Below are 18,110 nucleotides of genomic sequence, written 5' to 3' on the forward strand. Positions count from 1 at the left end.
ACAAGACGAAGACCGTGAGAGTGATGAAACTGGGGGCCGGCCCTCCTATGTCTCTCTTTTATCTCCCCAAACAAACAAAGCCGGGAGTCACGTTTTGTCACGTCAGGCAATGATCGGTCAACAGTCAACAAATTAAACATGATGTATGTTCGAGTTGTTGTATTGACAATGCGGGGAATTTACCGTCCCAGTTCGAACGACTTTTCGCTGCTTTTTTTTTTCACCGACCTCGTGAGCCGTCCCTTGTACGGCACCATGCTCCATGCCAAATTTTTTTTCCTCTCTGCGTGTTATCAACCTAGAACTCGTATCAGTGAATTAATCCGGATTTTAGAGTAGGACAAGTGAAAAGAAAATACTAAGAGAATGAGCCACAACGAGGCGGCGGCAGCAACAGCATCTCGATCTGCTCCCAGCTAAAAAGATTATTCGCTGATTTATATTATGAGAGAGAAAAAACAGTTAAATGGTTGGTAGATTTAACAAATAATCTCAAACGTCTCTCTACCTTCTGCAACCCAAAATGTCATGACACGTGTGAGGCACCGAGTGGAACCGAGAGACCTGCCACGGCGCCAGGTCAACAAACGTGAGACGGCCGCGCCGCAATGGCTATATTTAGTCAGCAGCAGCGGCCGGTGCAGGAGCCGGGCACACGGGATCAACCGGCCAAACGGTGGTATAGCTACAGCAGAGTCATCATCCCTTGAGGCGCGCCCTGCTGCTCGACCTGTGAGCCTGTAAGTGTCCTCGCTCACTATATATACACCCAAAATCACAAAAAGAGTTTCTGAATAGAGTGGTTTCTTCTTCATCTGTTTCCGTTGGATCCTCGTCTCCGGAAGGTGAAGCAAGGTCGCCATGGCGGGAGGCAAGGTTTACTCGTTCGAGGAGGTGAGGAAGCACAGCGATCGCAAGGATTGCTGGCTCATCATCGCCGGCAAGGTACGTATATGCTACTTACCTAACAATTGATCCTCGTTACCGACGACTCCGATGCAAATCTCCATCGTCGACAATTTTATCCGATCGAGCAAATCAAGGAGCAAAGCGTGTGTCTTCTTCCTGGTTTGACCGATCGACCGTGTCTTGTCTAACGTCCCCGGCGCCGGCGGCCTTGCTGCTGCTGTCCTCAGGTGTACGACGTCACGCCGTTCATGGAGGAGCACCCGGGCGGCGACGAGGTCCTGCTGGCGTGCGTCGGTAACTATCTTCAGTTTCCAGAACGGCGATGATTTTTCCACGACTCACCGCCGCCGCCGCCGCCGTCTTCTTCGTCTTGCGCAGGAAAGGACGCCACCGCCGATTTCGAGGACATCGGCCACACCGACTCCGCCAAGGAGCTGATGCCGCAGTACTGCGTCGGCGAGGTCGACGCGGCTACCATCCCGGCCAAGCTCACCCACGCCGTCGTCACCAAGGACGCCGCCAGCAGGTCCGAGAAGACCACGACGGCGAGCGCCGGCACCTGGGCCACGCTCCTGCAGCTCGCCCTGCCCGTCCTGCTGCTGGCCCTGGCCTTCGCGCTGCAGAACTATAGCAGGGCCAAGGCAGCGTAGACAAGATAGATAGCTACCGTCGTTGATTCCGCCTGTGTGAGTGATACCGTCGTTGATTCCGCTGTGCCGCGGGCCTGCGGCCTCTTGGAAGCATCTGAAAGCTGGAGCAGTTGTTGATGCGAGTGTGACGTACTGTGACAAAGTATATCCTAAAGTGCTAATTAATTAAGCCGCTCGTGGTATCGTTACTTTCGTATAATAATGGTTGAATTTTGTTCCTGGTAAAGTTTGTTACTCTTGTGTGCTGAAACTCATATATTCAGGCTTTCTTCAACTCATATATTCAGGCTTTCTTCAAACCCTTCAGAAACAAGCACTTCAGGGCTCGCATTTCTATTCTTTCAAAAAGCAATCACCATTCTGAAGAACAATTCGCAATGCTCCATGTGCAAGAGGCAGAAAACCTTCCGTTACCGGGAATGTCGACAAATGATGGATTCGAAGCCCAATGTATATTGCAAAAAGTATATCAATACAGGAACCATAGTCCGTATAAGCATTATCCTATTGATCATTTCTAGGATTGTATTGTAAATAGAGGAGAAAAATAACTTCCAATAGCGAGAGGACAAGAACCTAGGGAGAAAAAAGAATCTTTTACATGTGTAACACCGACTTAATCTATGAACAACATGTGAAACTGAATCACTTAAATATTCCTGAGGTTGATGTTACAATGTTACAGCTCAATATGAATCATCTCTGGATTCCTTTTTTTTTTCTTTTCTGTAGTCAAGGGTCCAGGAACTGCAATGATAGATATTTACATCATCACTCGGGCATGTCGATTTCCTTTTCTGAAAACTCTCCTGGCTCGAACTCGTGATTCACCGAAGTGTGGGTGTCCGACCCAGTTTATCTTACCAGACCCAGTTTGTCTTAGCACGAGTGGGTGGGAGGTCAAACAACCCACCACATGGCCACAGGTCTGTTCCCAGTATGAAGGTTTCCATTGCATATCTTGGAACTCGCATGGTATGTTCTAATTGTTGAGCTAGTTTTGTTATGTAATTAACTTTAATTCCAATGTTTACTCCTGATGCTAGGAGCTTGCTTCCAGCTGAAGAACTTGCTCTTGCTGTCCTCTGATAAAAGAGGTCAACTCTTTTGGTGCAACAACCGACTTTAGCCACTCTTGAAGCTCCTCGCCTTCAACCTTTTCGTTCTCTGAAAAGCGCATGAAAACAAGAAGTTACACACCACACATAAAACATTTATGTTTACCTGATGAGGCAAATAAAAGAATCATAACATAAGACGTCCAGATCATTGGGCAGATCACCTTCTAAATATGCCCCGAGGCCTTCTAGAACTGCAGGATTAGCACGGATAACTGAAAGAGCTACTTCCAGTGACGACTGTAAAAGCACTTTTACTTCCCTCTGAACAAGATCAACTAGATGGCCCTGCCATTAGGTTCGAAGTTTGAGCTCAGTGCTTGCAGATGGCAGGTTAATAGTTCTTGAAGGTGCAGGAAAAGTTTTGAGGCAAACCTGATCTCTTCCCCATGGAGAGCCACCAGAGTCATCTAACCCACCATTTGACAGTGTAGCAAGTGATATTGGCCCGATGCGCTGATTAAGACCATATTCTGCTACAGCTTTGTAGGCCATGTCAGTAGCACGTCTTATGTCATCAAGTGCACCAGTGGAAACCCGTCCTCCTAAAACAACTTCCTCTGCTGCCCTCCCACCAAGAAGTGTTACTAAACGGCCACGTAGTTCATCAACAAAGAGTAAATATCTATCCTCTGTGGTGGGAGGGGTGTACGTGAAGCCTAATGCACCTCCTGATCTTGGCAATATACTCAATTTCTGATAATCAGCATTAAAAAGTAAGTCAAATTAAATCTTTTTTTTCTCAAACTGTTCTATCAGTAGTTGCTTAAGTTCAAACCTCCACACGTGGCTGTCCAGGAAGAAGGTTTGCTACGGCAGTCCCCACAAGTGCATGACCAACTTCATGCCGTGCAACAACAGCTTTTTCATTACCCTTCAATTTAGCATGTTTTTTCTCTATCCCCTGATAATATAATGTTCACAATTAGCTTCCAGCACAATAGCACGAAGAACTATCATGACTGACAACTGGAATAGAATATAGAAAAAAGATAGGACATCAACAGAGAAATATACCCTCAAAAAGAAAAACTCCTGGCCATGATTAGATATACATGCTAACATATCAAATGCCATATGCGGAGAAGAAAGAAAAAATACATGAAATGTTTTTTTAACAAATGGTGAAGATGTTGCAAGCTCTGTGCATCGCATGGTTAAATAAACATAGAAATAAGGAAACAAGAAAATTGCATCTTACACTTACGCATAATACAGTCTGGATAGGAAACTTCAAATTTCATAGTAAAGTCCTTTAGGTTGAAATTAAAAAAAAAAAATCGACCTTCAGGGGGTAAGACAGCCCCCAGGCATTGCATTAAGAAGACCTCAGACAGGTCGAGGAAACCCTCAAACCCCTGCCCTACCCATAAACAGCCTGTTTGGTTCGAGTTTGGAGGCCTGGCAGGCAACACATCCTGGACCCAGGCGTCCAAAATCGGACACCTGGGATATATATACCTGGCCCAGGCAACCTTTTTCCAGCCTCCAACCAAACTGGCCCACACAGCAGGTAGAAACAAAACAATTTAAAAATAAAAATGAGAAGGGGAAACAACATACTGCTATAGATCGCTCAACCGCACGGATGAAGTCAATCTTTTCCACCATTTCTTTATTTAACCGCCCAGCCAACAAAGCAGCTTCATTTACCAAGTTTGCAAGGTCTGCTCTGTATAGTATAAAAATTATTTAACATGTCAATTTGAAATCTCTACAATGTCAAGATCAAGAAATTGGTAGAATAAGTTTTACCCAGTAAAACCAGTTGTCATTGCAGCAATATCAGCTAGATTTACATCTTTACTCAGTGGAAGCTCTCTTCTGTTCACATGAACTTTTAGAATTGATTCTCTCCCAAACCTATCAGGAGCTTCAACCTGTCATTTAGACATTAATGACATCTGAGAAAATTTGAACAGAATAGCACCATATCTTGTTGAGAAGGGAAACTAACCATAACTACACGGTCAAATCTCCCAGGGCGCCTAAGGGCAGGATCCAAAACATCAGCTCGATTTGTTGCCCCCAGTACAATGACAGCCGAGTTGGTGTCAAAGCCATCCATTTCCTGGGGAGAACCCAAAATTAAGACAGTTAAACCATAATAATACTATTTCTACCCTTTCTCAGAAAAAAATATTGCATGATAAAGCAGTATTCTTAGTAGTGAAGTAGTGTGTGGCAAAAATCCCTTTTAAGTTTTACCAAGAACACAAAATCAATTATCAGCCAATAAAGGTACAAGTAGAAGCTTTAATTGTGTCTCAACTTGCGATGCAGCTAATTTAGTGAATACACAAAAAATGAGAAAGAGCACTGTCCTACCGTGAGCAATTGGTTTAGTGTCTGCTCACGTTCATCATTACTGACAATGCGATATCGACCATCACGGCTTTTTGCAACGGCATCAATCTTCAAAGACAAGCCAGACGGAAAGGGGTTAATCATACAATTCAGTACATGAAGCTAGATTGTATCATAGATTTGTAGGTTACCTCATCGATAAAAATAATTGAAGGTGATTCCTTTTTGGCCCTAGCAAATAGGTCACGTACTCGAGCTGCGCCCATGCCTACATACAGCTCAACAAATTCACTAGCAGAGCAACTTATGAATGGGACTTCTGCTTCTCCTGCTACGGCTTTTGCAAGAAGTGTCTTTCCAGTCCCTGGAAGACCCACCTGTAGATGAAGAATTAAATTATGGTAACAAACACAATTGTCAAGCAGTAGTTGCCATTACTAAAAGCATTTGCAGAACCAACCAATAAGACACCACGAGGAGGGCGAGCACCAAGACGAATATATCTGTCTGGGTTCCTTAAGAACTCCTGAACAAAAAATATGTATGGACCAGCTTATTTCCCTTCATTTGATCGCTGTAAGTACTACTATCAAATTGTAGGATCCATTACATTCAAAAAAAATGTAGGATCCATACCACGATTTCTTCCAGCTCTTCTTTTGCCTCATCTACTCCAGCCACATCAGCAAATGTAACTATATCTGTACTTTCGGAAACTTTTGTGCCACCAGAATTTGAATTCTTCCTATTCCTCAACTGACCGGCTGAATTCTGAGTTTGCATAAGAAATTAGATACATACAAATGAAATGAAACTAAGTGAAGAGTATGCACTTGCCAATTGATTGAGGTCATGCATCAGTACCTGAGAAAAGCTTATTGGCAACCGCTGCAAAACTACTGCAATCAATACAACATAAATAAGAGCTACCTGCAGAAGGTAATGGCAGTTAGAGTGAAAGGCACCAACTGAAGAGGGTCTGTATGTAAAGAATACAATCACATGTATATGTATATATAGATGTATGCAAGCATGTATGGGGGGGGAAAAAACTGGAATTTCAGTCCTGTCAAATTCCTATTTACAATACTCAATTAGGAAGTTAAGAATCCATCTCCTCTACAAGGTTACAGGAAACCTATGCATTAATTTTGTCGGTTCCAAATCAAATTTGTGAGTTCAGTTTAATGTTTCACACGAACCAAAATCCTATTTACACATGCAATACGATTCCATGTTCTGACATTAGGTTAAAGAAGAGTTCTTGCAATTTGTTTGCATGTTTCAAAACCAGGAGAGTCCGGTTGCCTAATTTTCATGTCAATCAAATTCTCATTCAATTCCCAATTAAACTTTCCGTGGTCCCATGTTAGGTCAAAGACCCATGCATTTTTATTTGCAGCTCCAATATCAGACCTGGAGTTTAGTTTCCTGGCTTTTTTTAGCTTCTGCCAATCAAACTCCAAACTTCTTTCTGCTTTTTAGTTCCAAGGATCATGGAAATGCTAAAACTACCATCCATATGTTACTGTAGAATGTTGAATCTACTCTACAAGTGAGCTTTCCTCTAATGTCCATACATTTTTGGCTAGCTGTCCAAAAACGTGGTACAAGGCTACTGAATATAGTATAATCATAGTTGCACATTGGAAGCAAAGATGGGTTCACAATGAGGATGGCACATGGGAAAGTAGATATAAGCCTTAATAATCGAAGATGTGCTTCATCGCTTCTAATTTGAATTTTGGGTATAAGCCTTAATGTTTGTGTAAAAAGAAATGCCTGCATGAGTCATGCATATTAGAAACCTAAACATGTGACACAGAAGAATCAACAAAATAACTGCTGAGACACGCTAATACAAAAGAGAATCAAAATAAAAATATGCTACATTTTTCTAGAGCACTTTATGTATTAAAGTACTAGCAAGATCTTACTTTAACATATGCAAGTGCAAGGAATTATAAATCATCACTTTATCTACAATCCGAACACTGGATCATATCATATTGCTGAATCATTACTTACAACAGTATGATCAACTAAACATGTTATTTCCTGAGTCTAGAAATAAAACAGAGCAGACCATATGGTCATGTTGCATCTGTTGAAAACACTTGGATTCTAGTCAGTACAAATATAACATTGCAGAGCAAGAATTTCAACATATAATATACAATATTCTGACTCACTGTACATTTACACCGCTCACACAAAGTGGATCTACTGGATTCACTCATCAAATATCATTATCAATTGTTCGTCCATCAATTTCAATGCTTAGAGCATCTTTGACGTTCCAATCTCTGACATTTTACATGCTTAGATACAAATTTTAAAATTACTAATCTGTTATAATTGGTACTACTCCTAAATTAATTTCAAACCACAAACTTTGCATTTGCATTAGAAATATGTTTCAGCATAAGCGCCTTACCAGGGCAGAATTGAGCATGCCGCCGGACCTCTTGTCTGGTGACCCAAATTCAACCATGTTTTCCACCATCTTCTCGTACGGTGTCTTTATGTCCACTGGACGAGTCGTCGTGAATACAATTCTCCTTGAAGCTCCAGTGTTATCAACCACAGCATCTGCTCCGCGCTGTGTTGGTGTCTGCACCACACGGACCTGGGACTCAACCTCTGGGCGGAGCCGGAACATGATGTGCACCCCGTCCACCTCAACCTTCTTCACCTGGTCCTTGTCTATGCTCGCCAGGAAGTCGCTGTATGGTACACTGACGTAGGTGGTCTGCGGGCGGGGCTCTGAACCAGGCAACGCGATCTCTGGCCGAAGCATGCGTAGAGCAAATATGGCGAAGCCGAGCTGGAGCAGGAGGAAGCCCATCTCCCGCCCCTGGACTATGGGCTCCCATAGCCACCGCCCGACGCCGCCGCCTCCCTTAATCAGCCTCCGCCGCCACTTATTTTCGCCCCTCTTCGACGAGGGCGGCGGCGGCGTCGCGGCCGCGCTCGTGGTGCTCGTGCTGGTGGTATCGCCCCCGGACTCCGCAGCCGCGTCGCGGTCGCCGCCATCCCCGGACGAGGACGACGGCTCGCCGTTGCCGGAGGCGCCGTCGCCGTCGCGCTCGACATTCGCGCGCGCCGCTGGCGGGCAGCGGCGCACGCGGCGGTGCACGAGCGCGAGCCCGAGGCCCCGCGGCGGCACGGCGGATATCCGGATCGACGCTGCGCCTCTCCCGGCGGCAGCGGCGGCGGCGGCTGGTCGCTGGGGGAAGGGGCGTAGGAGCGAGCGGGACGGGGATGCGATTGGGAACGAGGCGAGGGTTTCCGCGGCGGCGCAAGCCATACGGAGGAGGAAGGCACGAACCCTAGACGTCCTAGCGTGCGGGTTGAGCGAGAAGCAACACCACGGAGCTCGCCCGACTCCGCCGCTGCTGCTGCGCACGTGCGCGTTGAGGAATCGGTTCGCGGGTGGGGCGGGGGGTGAGGAGACGAGAGAGGAGAGGAAGATGAGGAAGAGAGGAAGGAAAGAGGTCGATACGAGACGAAGAGGGATGGAGGGAAAGGGAAGGGGGTGGCGGCCGTTTGCTGAGTATCATCACGCCGTCAAGCCCGGTTGTTAAGGATACTCCTCTGCCAAACCTACTCTCGCAAACGATAACTGACATATGGGACCCACGATTTTAACAAAGGTCTAAGGGCCCACCGTCAGTGACTGCTTCTTGATGATATCAGCTTGCGCGGGCGCCGGGCGGAGCTTATCCGTTTGGTTTGAGATATCGCACGGAGTTGCTGGGGACGGGCTATGGCCCACTGATATGTCAGTGAGAGAAGGAGTGTCTGTCAGAAGGTGGGGCACTCGAGATATTTTTTTTATTTTGATTGGGCACTCGAGATATTTGGCGCGTCGGATGGCGTAGGGCGTCGAGCTCACGATGTCCACAGAAACAATGGACGACGGCTGCGGAATTTGGGAGTATCTTCTCTAACGAACAAAAATAAAATATCGATTTATTTTGGCTGTGGATTGTTTAACTTAGAGCCCGTTGGCCTAGCCTACACCTCTCCTCTCTTGTCACGCTGGATCGGTGGCCAATTTTGTTGTTATCGGAGCTAGAATTTTTTTTGCAACTTAAAAAAAATATGGTTAATCTTGGAAAATTTATAGCAAATTTGTTTTAGCATGAAAAACATATGAAATCAGTTTTAGATTTTTTTCCTCTAAAATCATACTCTATCTATCTATCTATCTATCTATCTATCTATCTATCTATCTATCTATCTATATATCTATGACTATCTTGAAGTTATGTGAATCTTCTATGATCTTTTTTTAATGTTTACTGTGAACGTAGAAAGTTCATCTAGCCCCCCCTAGTCTGCTTTGGTGGTTGAATTATAAAACAATTAAATGACTAATGAGTTTGATGAGCTTGGTTAGTTTCATTATAAATGATTGTATGAAATTAATGCCATATCTAGAATACAAGAAAAGGCAAACAAAATGGTAAACGAAAAGGGAAAATAGAAATGGATATGATTTCGTCTCAATGAAAGCTTTTGCGCGAATGAGAAGTTTTTGGCAGTTCATTGAGTGTGAATTGTGATCAAAAATAGATTGTTGAAGAAATAAAAGCAATGATCAAATTATGAAGAAACAATATATAATGGATTTATCAGGTCTCAACATTAGTTTGCTTCTATGACAAAGGCACCAAAACGGTTAATCAAAGTCACTAGATCATCTGGTTATTGTGCTATAATATTTTGTGTGTGTTAGTGTTGTTGATAGGGGTACAATGAAGGATCCTGTGTGGACCATGGATGATCCATTGCCATTATGATGTGAAGACTTTCAAGTTGGACATGCTTCTTGGAGCATATTTGTCTCATAGTGTCATTTAGATCTTTGGACTCGCCTTGTTTGTTTGGGCTTATCAGCCGAATCTGTCAGTCATTTAGCAGTGTTTTTCTCTCACAATAAATCAGCCAACAATATTTTAAATGTTTAACATTAAACAATCAATCAATTATTGTTTAGCTATTATCAGGCTAAACAAAAAATATTAATTTAAATGAGACAAACGGTTGGTTAAATGGAGATAGCATACCACCACACAACGTATAAACAATGTGTAAATGAGCTAAATGACAATTTTTTTAGGCAAACAATGCTCAACATGCATTTTCTATGTACTTATGGTATCATCTAGATACTCGAACCCTAAAAATGTTTTTTGGGTACTTGTACTTGTCTTGGGTGTCGTTCAGGTCTATAACTATCAAAGTATTTTTTTTTATTAAGTACTCAAACTATTTTGTTATCTACATCTAAACGAGCTTTAATCAACCCATTGGTCTCTATTGTCTATATGTCGTGCCACTCTTCTAGTTTCATCTCCATGCTCTTGTTCTTTCTCCACATTTCAATCTTGTGTGGCACTGCATCATAGCTACCAATTACTGATTCTCAATCAATGTTCTTGCCACATTGCATCATAAAGCTGCCAATTAGCCATCCTCAATTCATACTTTCATAATCCTCCATATCAAAGGTCATTATGTCATCAGTAGTGGGCGTAATAAGACCAAAGCTACCGCTCAAAGAGGTATAGTAAACGTCATAAGTTTTTTGATAACTCAAGCGAGCCAAATTGGCTCGCCACGCCCGATAAGCTTGTCATAGCCAACATTGTTGGTGAGGCCAAACGAACTCACCTTTAACTCATCGCGCACCTAGCTGATCGAGTGTTTAGATCTAACAGATTTCCTCATTTTCTGCGCTGGCAAGGATGTTCCTTGCTATCTTTTTTTAAAAGAGAATCAACTCTGCTTTTAAGAAAGCACAGCGTAACAGGTTCGTTGGGGTTACCTACATTACAACTCACGTCTAGATCAGCCCAAAGATAGAAAGGTAAAGACGACATCTAGAGCACAACGACTAAAAAACTGTTAGATTTCGAAGACATTAGTAGCAGTGGAAAGCTTGAGTTTAAAGAGTTCGCTTGAGTTTAAAGAGTTCCTCGCTATCTCAGGCTAGCTAATTTCTCTCTCGCCCTAGTGAGATGAGGCTAGCCTAGCTTGGCATGGTGAGGTACTGAGGCCTTGTTTAGATCCAAAATTTTTTTAGATTTTGTCGTTTTTATTTGACAAACATTATCTAATTATGGAGCAACTAGACTTAAAAGATTCGTCTCGTGATTTAAAGATAAACGGTGCAATTAGTTATCTTTTTTATCTATATTTAATGTTCCATGCATGTACCGCATGATTCGATGTGATGAGGAATATTGTAAAGTTTGTATCTAAACAAGGCCTGAGTTGAGGAAAGCCCCGAATCTGCGTTCACCACCAATGCTACTTGGCTCTTCCATGTCCCACACACGTGACAAGAGAGAGCCAGACAGCTCGACCTCGAAAGCAGGAGTCCAAAGCCGAGTGGACAACTGGACACCCAACAGAGCCACAGAGGAAACGAACCCGATATGGCCGCCGCCGTCCCCACGCCATCCCCATTCCTCGCTTCAACCCGCCGCTTCGGCTTCGCCCCTCGCCTCCGCTCCCTCCTCCCCGCCGCTGCCATGTCTTCCGCCGCGGTATCCGCCTCCGCCCTAAGCCCCAGTTCCGGCACTGGGGAAGAGGCGCAGGCGGCCCCGCTCCCGCACTCGACCCTCGAGATCGCGGGGGCGCGCCGGGGCCTCCTCTCCGGCTTCAGCAGCCTCCGCGCCCCGTACCGTGCCTTCCCCGTACTCGCGTCCAACCGACACGTCGAGACCATCTTCGCTGCGTTCACGCGGTCGCTCCCCGCCGTTAAGCTGCGGCGCGAGTGCCTCCGCGCCCCTGACGACGGAGCCATCGCGCTCGACTGGGTCTCTGGCGACGACCGCGCGCTTCCGATGGATGCTCCGGTGCTTATACTCTTGGTACGATGCTCCTTACCCGCTCGCGTCGTTGCGCGTTGCAGCACTGACTGCACTGTACACGCAGGAGCCGTAGTGCGTGCTCTTTTAAGGGTCAATGATATCTGTGATTAAGGCAGGAGCCGTTCTGGTATAGTTTGCATAAGTTTAGGACGTTTACGTTTAGTGAAATAGGCTGCAGTACTGTAGTAGTATAATCTGGAACTGAAAATGTAGCATTGTTATGAGTTTATGAGTTAATAGGAGTTTGGTCCCAATTGCATAATCTGTTTACATTATGTAGTCTCAGCATATTCAGATGATGAACTAAACGTCCATGCCAAATGCTAATAGGATCAAGTCACAAACATGTTTCAGCCCTTCTGTTCTTCAGCATGATGTAAAACGCACAAGTTTCAAGGATACGAGGATACTATTTCTCATAATCGTTTGGAATTGAGTTCTAGTTGAAATTCACTATAAGATACAAATGGAATTAAATGACCCCAAAATAACTTTCACCTGAAACAGAGCAAAAGGGTGTGGAACCGAATAATTTTCAATTCCATTATCGTTTTTGTTTTGCTTATAGCCTAATGTAAGTGTGATGTCTTTTCAGCCTGGTCTTACAGGTGGAAGTGATGATACATATGTAAGGCATATGCTTTTGAGAGCTCGAAGCAAGGGATGGCGTGTTGTGGTGTTTAATAGCCGTGGATGTGCAGACAGTCCTGTGACTACACCCAAGGTACTTCAAATACTTTTTCCAATTTTTTATTAGCAGTTTAGCACTGAAAGCTTATCTATAGGCTATAGCTCAATAGCTCATTAAAAGTTTCAAAGCTATACAATGGACCATATTTTCCCTTTTGATACCTGTCATGGAGAAGTGCTAAGATCTCACTTATATGGTTTGATTCATTGAGAAGTGCACTGCCCCCCTTTAAGTTAATTATCAGCAACAGTAGACACACCCATTTTGTTCTGGTAAGCTGGACACAACTGAACCTCTTCCTAGCTTAGAGCATCTCCTGTGCTGGCTAAAAGTTGGCTCATCCCAGTTCATATGTGCAAACTGTCCAAATATATATATGTTTTCATGTTGGCATCTGGTGTGATAAATGCACTATATACATCATTGCTTCTGTGTACTCTTTCGCTGATGACTGTTCCTACTTAGGGTGTAGCCAGAAACTGACTAAATGGCGAGTGAACTGGCTTTTACTGTAAAACTTGACAGAATTGAAGTTTTGAACTGAAAGTAGGAAAAGGTTAAAGAATATTGAAGTGTATGATTAACAATAAATTGCATTGTTGCTCAATGTTGAATGTTTTTTTGGTTTTATTTTGTGGCTACTTGCTGCCCTAGTAAAATAGACCACCTTGTGTCCTTAAACTGACTTGGCTGTCATAAATTTATATGCTTCACCCTGATGAGTACAGCATACCGATAAATTGATGATATGCATGTTGCCAACCAACATCGTTTACCATGGGACCTTGAATCGAACTCAATGGATAAACCTTGATGATGAAACCTAGGGGTTAACAAAGTGTACACAATAAGTAAAGAGATAAAGATAGCAAATGAAATTGAGGCCCGAAGCTGTGGCAGACCATCTTCTTTTTAGGACATACGTTGACTTGCATCTTCTGTCATGTGCAGTTCTATTCTGCTTCATTTACAGGGGATCTCCGCCAAGTTATTGGTCATATTTTAGGACGTTATCCCCAGTCTAATGTCTATGCTGCTGGTTGGTCTCTTGGAGCGAATATTCTTGTGCGCTACCTTGGCGAGGTGAGTTCTGCACCCAGTGATAAGCAGTCTACAATAATTCTTTGTATTGTCACATTCATGTGATTGCGGTTCCACTCATCTTTCTGTGGTGAAAAATGATTAGTAGCTAACTCATATATGCACTATTTTTCTTTGGGTGCAACAAGTGATCTTTCATACACACCACCCCTCCCCCTCCTGTTGTTCCCTGGCGCTTCTTTGTATCTTCCTGCATAAAACTATGTATGGTTGATCACAAATATGTATTCCCCCCTGCAGATCATAACTTATCTTTATGTATATATATTCTTTTTCAGGAAACTGATAAATGCCCTCTATCTGGAGCAGTCTCCTTGTGCAATCCTTTTAATTTGGTAATTGCAGATGAAGATTTCCACAAAGGATTTAACAACGTTTATGATAGAGCATTGGCTAGGGCTTTGACGACTATATTTAAGAAGTATGTGTTTTTGTCTCCTCTCATCAATTCTTAGTGACATTTGTACCCGTTTATGATTTCTAACAGCTGATCTTTAGGGATTTGAACAAAATTTAGGCATGCTCTCCTTTTCGAAGGATTGGAGGGTGAATATGATATACCCAAGGCAGCGAATGCAAGAACTGTTAGAGATTTTGATGAGGGGCTAACCCGAGGTTTGCTGCAACTTCTAACCCAACTGTGCTAGCTCTAATTTCTATAGTTTTCCTGTTGGCACCCCCACATTCCAAAGGATACTTCAATGGTTTGCAGTTTCGTTTGGTTTCAAGTCAGTGGATGATTATTACTCAAATTCAAGCAGCTCGGATTCTATCAAGAATGTTTGCATACCCTTACTGTGCATACAGGTCAAACTTTCACTCTATCTGTTCTCTGTGCTTCACTAGAAGCTAGGACATTAGGACAATATATACAGTTTAAGAGCCTGAGGTGCATTATTTCTTTGTTTTAGATCATGCATTACTCAGTACTATGACTGAACTTTAACCCAAAGTTGTTAAACTACTTGAATTAAGAATATGGAAGTTCAATTAATTTATGTCCTTTTGGTTCTATCATTGGAATAAAACCTGGGGAAATATTTTAACACTAGCTTAGGTCTTGCATATTTAGAACCCTTACTTGAGAAAGTTGGTTCATTTTGTGGTAAAGTTGTCTATAAAACTCTACAAAGCAGCGTGCATGGTATTTTTTTTTAAAAAAAAGAGATTTAACAGTTTCAATGATTAGTGTGTTTATGTGCATATATTGTGAAGGTGAAAGCATGTCGTTTCTGTTGTAACTTCAATCATAATTTAGTTATGTGCAGGCTGATAATGACCCAATTGCACCATCCAGGGGAATTCCTAGAGATGATATCAAGGTATCTGCTATTGTACACCCCTTTTTCACCTAATAATGACTCAGAGATGATATGTTGCATAAGATCTAGTCCATCTGTTCCAAATTATAAGTCGTTTTGGCTTTTCTAGCTTTTGCTATGTATCGACAGTGTAGTATCTAGGTGCATAACAAAAGCTATGTATCTAGAAAAATCAAAACGACTTATAATTTGAAACATAGGGAGTACATATTTTGTTTCACTCTAATTGATGAGTTAGCCCCTTGAATTAATTTGAATCAACAAATTGCAGGCATACCTCAAACTGTGCAGCTGTATCGCCCATATATTTGTACCTTTTGTTTTGTTAATTACTTAATTGTGCTGTTCCTGTGCTTCTCTTTGGCTAAAGTGAGAATCTTAACTTGAAACTAGGAGTTCATTAACGACACATACATTGATTACACATTAGATGATAGGCTTTGGTTTGGTGTCATGTTCTAAGTGTAGATTAACCATAGCAAAATAATGTCATGAGAAAGTCAATATAAATAACATAACCAAATGTTGGGCCTAGGACAAGTCCATTTCGATTGTGGCAAGTTTAAATCATCCAAATTATACTTGTGTTAACAACTTATTTTTATGGGGGCAATAGTTATGTTGAAAGCAATATAAACATTGGTCGCTACCTCCAGCATCCTATGTGCTGGGGTCTTGGGTCTTTTTGAGTGTTTGTGTGTATTTGTACTTAGGCTGGATTTTGTTTCTCAAGCCCTTTGTACTCTTGTATTTTCTATCTTAATGAAATGACAATACAGCTCTCCTGCGTCGCTTGAGGGAAAAAAGGCATTAGAAACATACTATCTGGTGATTTGAGCTTGAATAGAAGTGGAGCGACTAAGGGCATGTTTGTATTCCGCCTGGCCAATGGGGTTGGCAGGCCAAAACATACATATGCGTGTTGCATGGGAAGCCAGACGTAGGCATGCCAATTATTGAGCTCGATCCAAACAGCCATGTTTGTGCTGGTCAATGGCTAAAAGTTGGCTTGGCAAGCATCCGCTCACATCAAAACAACCAAACATGATGAATATCCAGAGACGTGTGCCAAAATTGGACAAATTATTTCAAGCTGATAAATGTAAATGTTACCCCAATTACTCAATTAGTTCCTTGTTTGATTGTGCTTTAGAGTTTAGAACAAGAAATCGACTAATAAGTCACATTCGCTATGGTTTCAGGCAAATAAGAACTGTCTACTTATAGTAACACCACAGGGTGGCCATCTTGGATGGGTAGCAGGTGACGAAGCTCCATTCGGATGTCCTTGGACAGACCCAATAGTGATGGAATATCTGGAATATCTCCAAAATGAGAAGGACTCTAGTACAAAAATTAACATATCCTATGAGCAACAGGGTGTTTCAGAGGCATCAGTACCCCATCTAACTGTGCATGGCCAGAGATAGTAATATTTTCCCTTCTCAGGGTTACATATGTTTTATGGAAATAGTTAGTAGTTCATTTATCTGTCTGGTCTGCTGCTGCGCTTGGTACATGGTTCTTCGTCTAGAGGTACGTTCCTGTAACTTAATTTTGGGCCTAATTTTGTATTTTGATGTTCTTCCGTCAATACGTTATAACCTTAGCAGGGACATTGCCTGTGCAGGTCTAGTGGTCTACGCATGTGCGAGAAGATTTCTATGTGAAGGATGTCAGGTTCTGAGATCTTAATGAATATGTGTTGTCCAATTGTTCCTTCTGATGTGTTTCATCCGGTGTTTGAAAGGGATTCTCCGTAAGGGCTCATGCCCTTCAGTAATGTGATGTGTGAATTAAATGCAGGGTTGATGGTGATGGGCACAAGAGTGCATCATGTAAATTTGACAATGTCCTTCAGGGCAAAAAAAAAAAACGAAAATTGTATCTTATTGCCAAACTTAATCTTTGGCAGCATCCAAGAGTTTTTTTTGTGCTCATGCTAACACACATCTCATTTGCTAAACATAATCTTGGATTAACATGACAATCTGATAAAATACTGTTCTATGATTCTATTTCTTTTACAGATGCTACGACTTAAATATTTCGTACTACCCATGTTTAGATTTTCCATAATACAGAACTTTTTTATGGGACTGTTTCACACTTCCCAGCGTGGCTGTTAATGACCACTGCATTTCCTGTATAATATTATCAGGTGCACGCACACTAGATCTCCAAGGCAATGGACGGCGTGCACAACCGTGCAAGCAACGAACATACTCTACATGAGATTTGCATCGCAGGATACGTGGTACGACTTGCCACTCCTCCTCCCAATGACCAAGCAGATTATGATCCTCCACCTCCAGACAGACCAAGTGCGTGTACCCAGCGAAGTGCCGATGGGGGAACGAAGCACTTACCCAAAAGCAGAAACGGAAAGGAAAGCCAGGCGAAAGCCGAGCGGGACAAGGAAAAGCTCCGTCCACGCGCCGCGCCGCGCCGCTAGGGGGCTCCTTGTCCGCCGTCGACGGGCGCACCAGCAGCGCACCGTTCAGGCCCCCACGCCACGAGGACCGCGCGCTCGACGTTGACGCGGCCTCCGCGCCACTCGCGCGCGGCCGCGTGCCGCGGCCTGTCGCCGTCGTCGCCGCGGGCCCGGCCGGCGGTTGCCGCCGATACTTAATCGAGTGGACCGGAGAGTATAATTAAGTAAATCCTCGGCGTTAACTATTGGGTCATCGGCGACAGGTCATCCTCAGGCGCCGGGTCCTGACCTCGGACACGGCACAGGTGTCGGCGTCGCGGCCCCTGGGACTGCAAGCTCGGTCGCGGAAGGCATCGTAGGTTTCTTGAATATTTATACACGACATTGTTATGCTCTCCTCGCCCGCTTATAATACTTGAATATACTCGGGCAGACGATACTCATTGGTACGGACCGCGTTGGGTGGTGGCCGGGTGTGGCTGCGATTTGCCGTTTGCGTCGCTTCGAATTTGTGGCTCCGAAGGGCAGAGCCGCAGGTGCGTTCGTATATTTTACTACTTGATTGAGCAAGCAGTACGTGAGCGATGACTCAACATAGGACTGAGCAGTGAGCAGCCAGTTCAGGTGCAGCAGCCAGCAGCGCTGACCGGTGCGCGGATCACGTGGCGGAACCGGAACTTGCCGATACTTG

At 43.6% G+C, this 18,110-nt stretch overlaps 3 protein-coding genes across 7 annotated transcripts; 2 read left to right on the forward strand and 1 right to left on the reverse strand.

Annotated features, from left to right (window-relative positions):
- On the forward strand, positions 614 to 1,794 carry LOC8075154 (cytochrome b5). Of its 2 annotated transcripts, none has more exons than XM_002452791.2 (4): positions 614 to 740; positions 846 to 945; positions 1,137 to 1,203; positions 1,288 to 1,794. In XM_002452791.2, exons 2-4 carry the CDS (start codon positions 862 to 864, stop codon positions 1,557 to 1,559), a joined length of 423 nt encoding a protein of 140 aa, XP_002452836.1. In that variant the 5' UTR covers positions 614 to 740; positions 846 to 861; the 3' UTR covers positions 1,560 to 1,794. The 2 variants fall into 2 exon arrangements, with proteins under 2 accessions (XP_002452836.1, XP_021315730.1); XM_021460055.1 differs by having other exon boundaries at positions 640 to 740; positions 842 to 945.
- Positions 1,993 to 8,505, reverse strand: LOC8075155 (ATP-dependent zinc metalloprotease FTSH 7, chloroplastic). Its single transcript, XM_002454515.2, has 13 exons — positions 7,422 to 8,505; positions 5,849 to 5,914; positions 5,621 to 5,755; positions 5,445 to 5,510; positions 5,176 to 5,361; positions 5,006 to 5,092; positions 4,635 to 4,748; positions 4,433 to 4,557; positions 4,241 to 4,349; positions 3,456 to 3,581; positions 3,053 to 3,373; positions 2,842 to 2,965; positions 1,993 to 2,726 (listed from the first exon to the last, which is right to left on the reverse strand). The coding sequence occupies exons 1-13, from the start codon at positions 8,292 to 8,294 to the stop codon at positions 2,602 to 2,604; spliced, it is 2,457 nt and encodes an 818-aa protein (XP_002454560.1). The 5' UTR covers positions 8,295 to 8,505; the 3' UTR covers positions 1,993 to 2,601.
- LOC8078879 (embryogenesis-associated protein EMB8) lies at positions 11,357 to 16,923 on the forward strand. 4 transcript variants are annotated; one of them, XM_021460097.1, is made up of 9 exons: positions 11,357 to 11,871; positions 12,467 to 12,595; positions 13,514 to 13,645; positions 13,942 to 14,084; positions 14,181 to 14,278; positions 14,356 to 14,470; positions 14,932 to 14,985; positions 15,765 to 16,087; positions 16,188 to 16,328. In XM_021460097.1, the coding sequence occupies exons 1-8, from the start codon at positions 11,434 to 11,436 to the stop codon at positions 15,820 to 15,822; spliced, it is 1,167 nt and encodes a 388-aa protein (XP_021315772.1). In that variant the 5' UTR covers positions 11,357 to 11,433; the 3' UTR covers positions 15,823 to 16,087; positions 16,188 to 16,328. The 4 variants fall into 4 exon arrangements, with proteins under 4 accessions (XP_021315772.1, XP_021315773.1, XP_021315774.1 ...); XM_021460098.1 differs by lacking the exon at positions 15,765 to 16,087 and adding an exon at positions 16,616 to 16,923 and having other exon boundaries at positions 11,359 to 11,871; positions 16,188 to 16,521; XM_002452792.2 differs by lacking the exon at positions 15,765 to 16,087 and adding an exon at positions 16,616 to 16,923 and having other exon boundaries at positions 11,364 to 11,871; positions 14,376 to 14,470; positions 16,188 to 16,521.

Source organism: Sorghum bicolor, chromosome 4 (genome assembly GCF_000003195.3).
Source record: "Sorghum bicolor cultivar BTx623 chromosome 4, Sorghum_bicolor_NCBIv3, whole genome shotgun sequence".
NCBI classification, from domain to species: domain Eukaryota; kingdom Viridiplantae; phylum Streptophyta; class Magnoliopsida; order Poales; family Poaceae; genus Sorghum; species Sorghum bicolor.

What these genes read in the sequence shown, in the direction of transcription:
- LOC8075154 (XM_002452791.2), top strand. Translation starts at nt 862, where the DNA reads ATGGCGGGAGGCAAGGTTTACTCGTTCGAGGAGGTGAGGAAGCACAGC. An exon ending in GGCTCATCATCGCCGGCAAG is followed by an intron (nt 946 to 1,136) that starts GTACGTATATGC and finishes TGCTGTCCTCAG; the next exon opens with GTGTACGACGTCACGCCGTT. An exon ending in GGTCCTGCTGGCGTGCGTCG is followed by an intron (nt 1,204 to 1,287) that starts GTAACTATCTTC and finishes CGTCTTGCGCAG; the next exon opens with GAAAGGACGCCACCGCCGAT.
- LOC8075155 (XM_002454515.2), bottom strand. Translation starts at nt 8,294, where the DNA reads ATGGCTTGCGCCGCCGCGGAAACCCTCGCCTCGTTCCCAATCGCATCC. An exon ending in CTCCTCGTGGTGTCTTATTG is followed by an intron (nt 5,362 to 5,444) that starts GTTGGTTCTGCA and finishes CTTCATCTACAG; the next exon opens with GTGGGTCTTCCAGGGACTGG. An exon ending in GATTTGACCGTGTAGTTATG is followed by an intron (nt 4,558 to 4,634) that starts GTTAGTTTCCCT and finishes TCTAAATGACAG; the next exon opens with GTTGAAGCTCCTGATAGGTT.
- LOC8078879 (XM_002452792.2), top strand. Translation starts at nt 11,434, where the DNA reads ATGGCCGCCGCCGTCCCCACGCCATCCCCATTCCTCGCTTCAACCCGC. An exon ending in TTGACGACTATATTTAAGAA is followed by an intron (nt 14,085 to 14,180) that starts GTATGTGTTTTT and finishes AACAAAATTTAG; the next exon opens with GCATGCTCTCCTTTTCGAAG. An exon ending in TTCCTAGAGATGATATCAAG is followed by an intron (nt 14,986 to 16,187) that starts GTATCTGCTATT and finishes CTATGGTTTCAG; the next exon opens with GCAAATAAGAACTGTCTACT.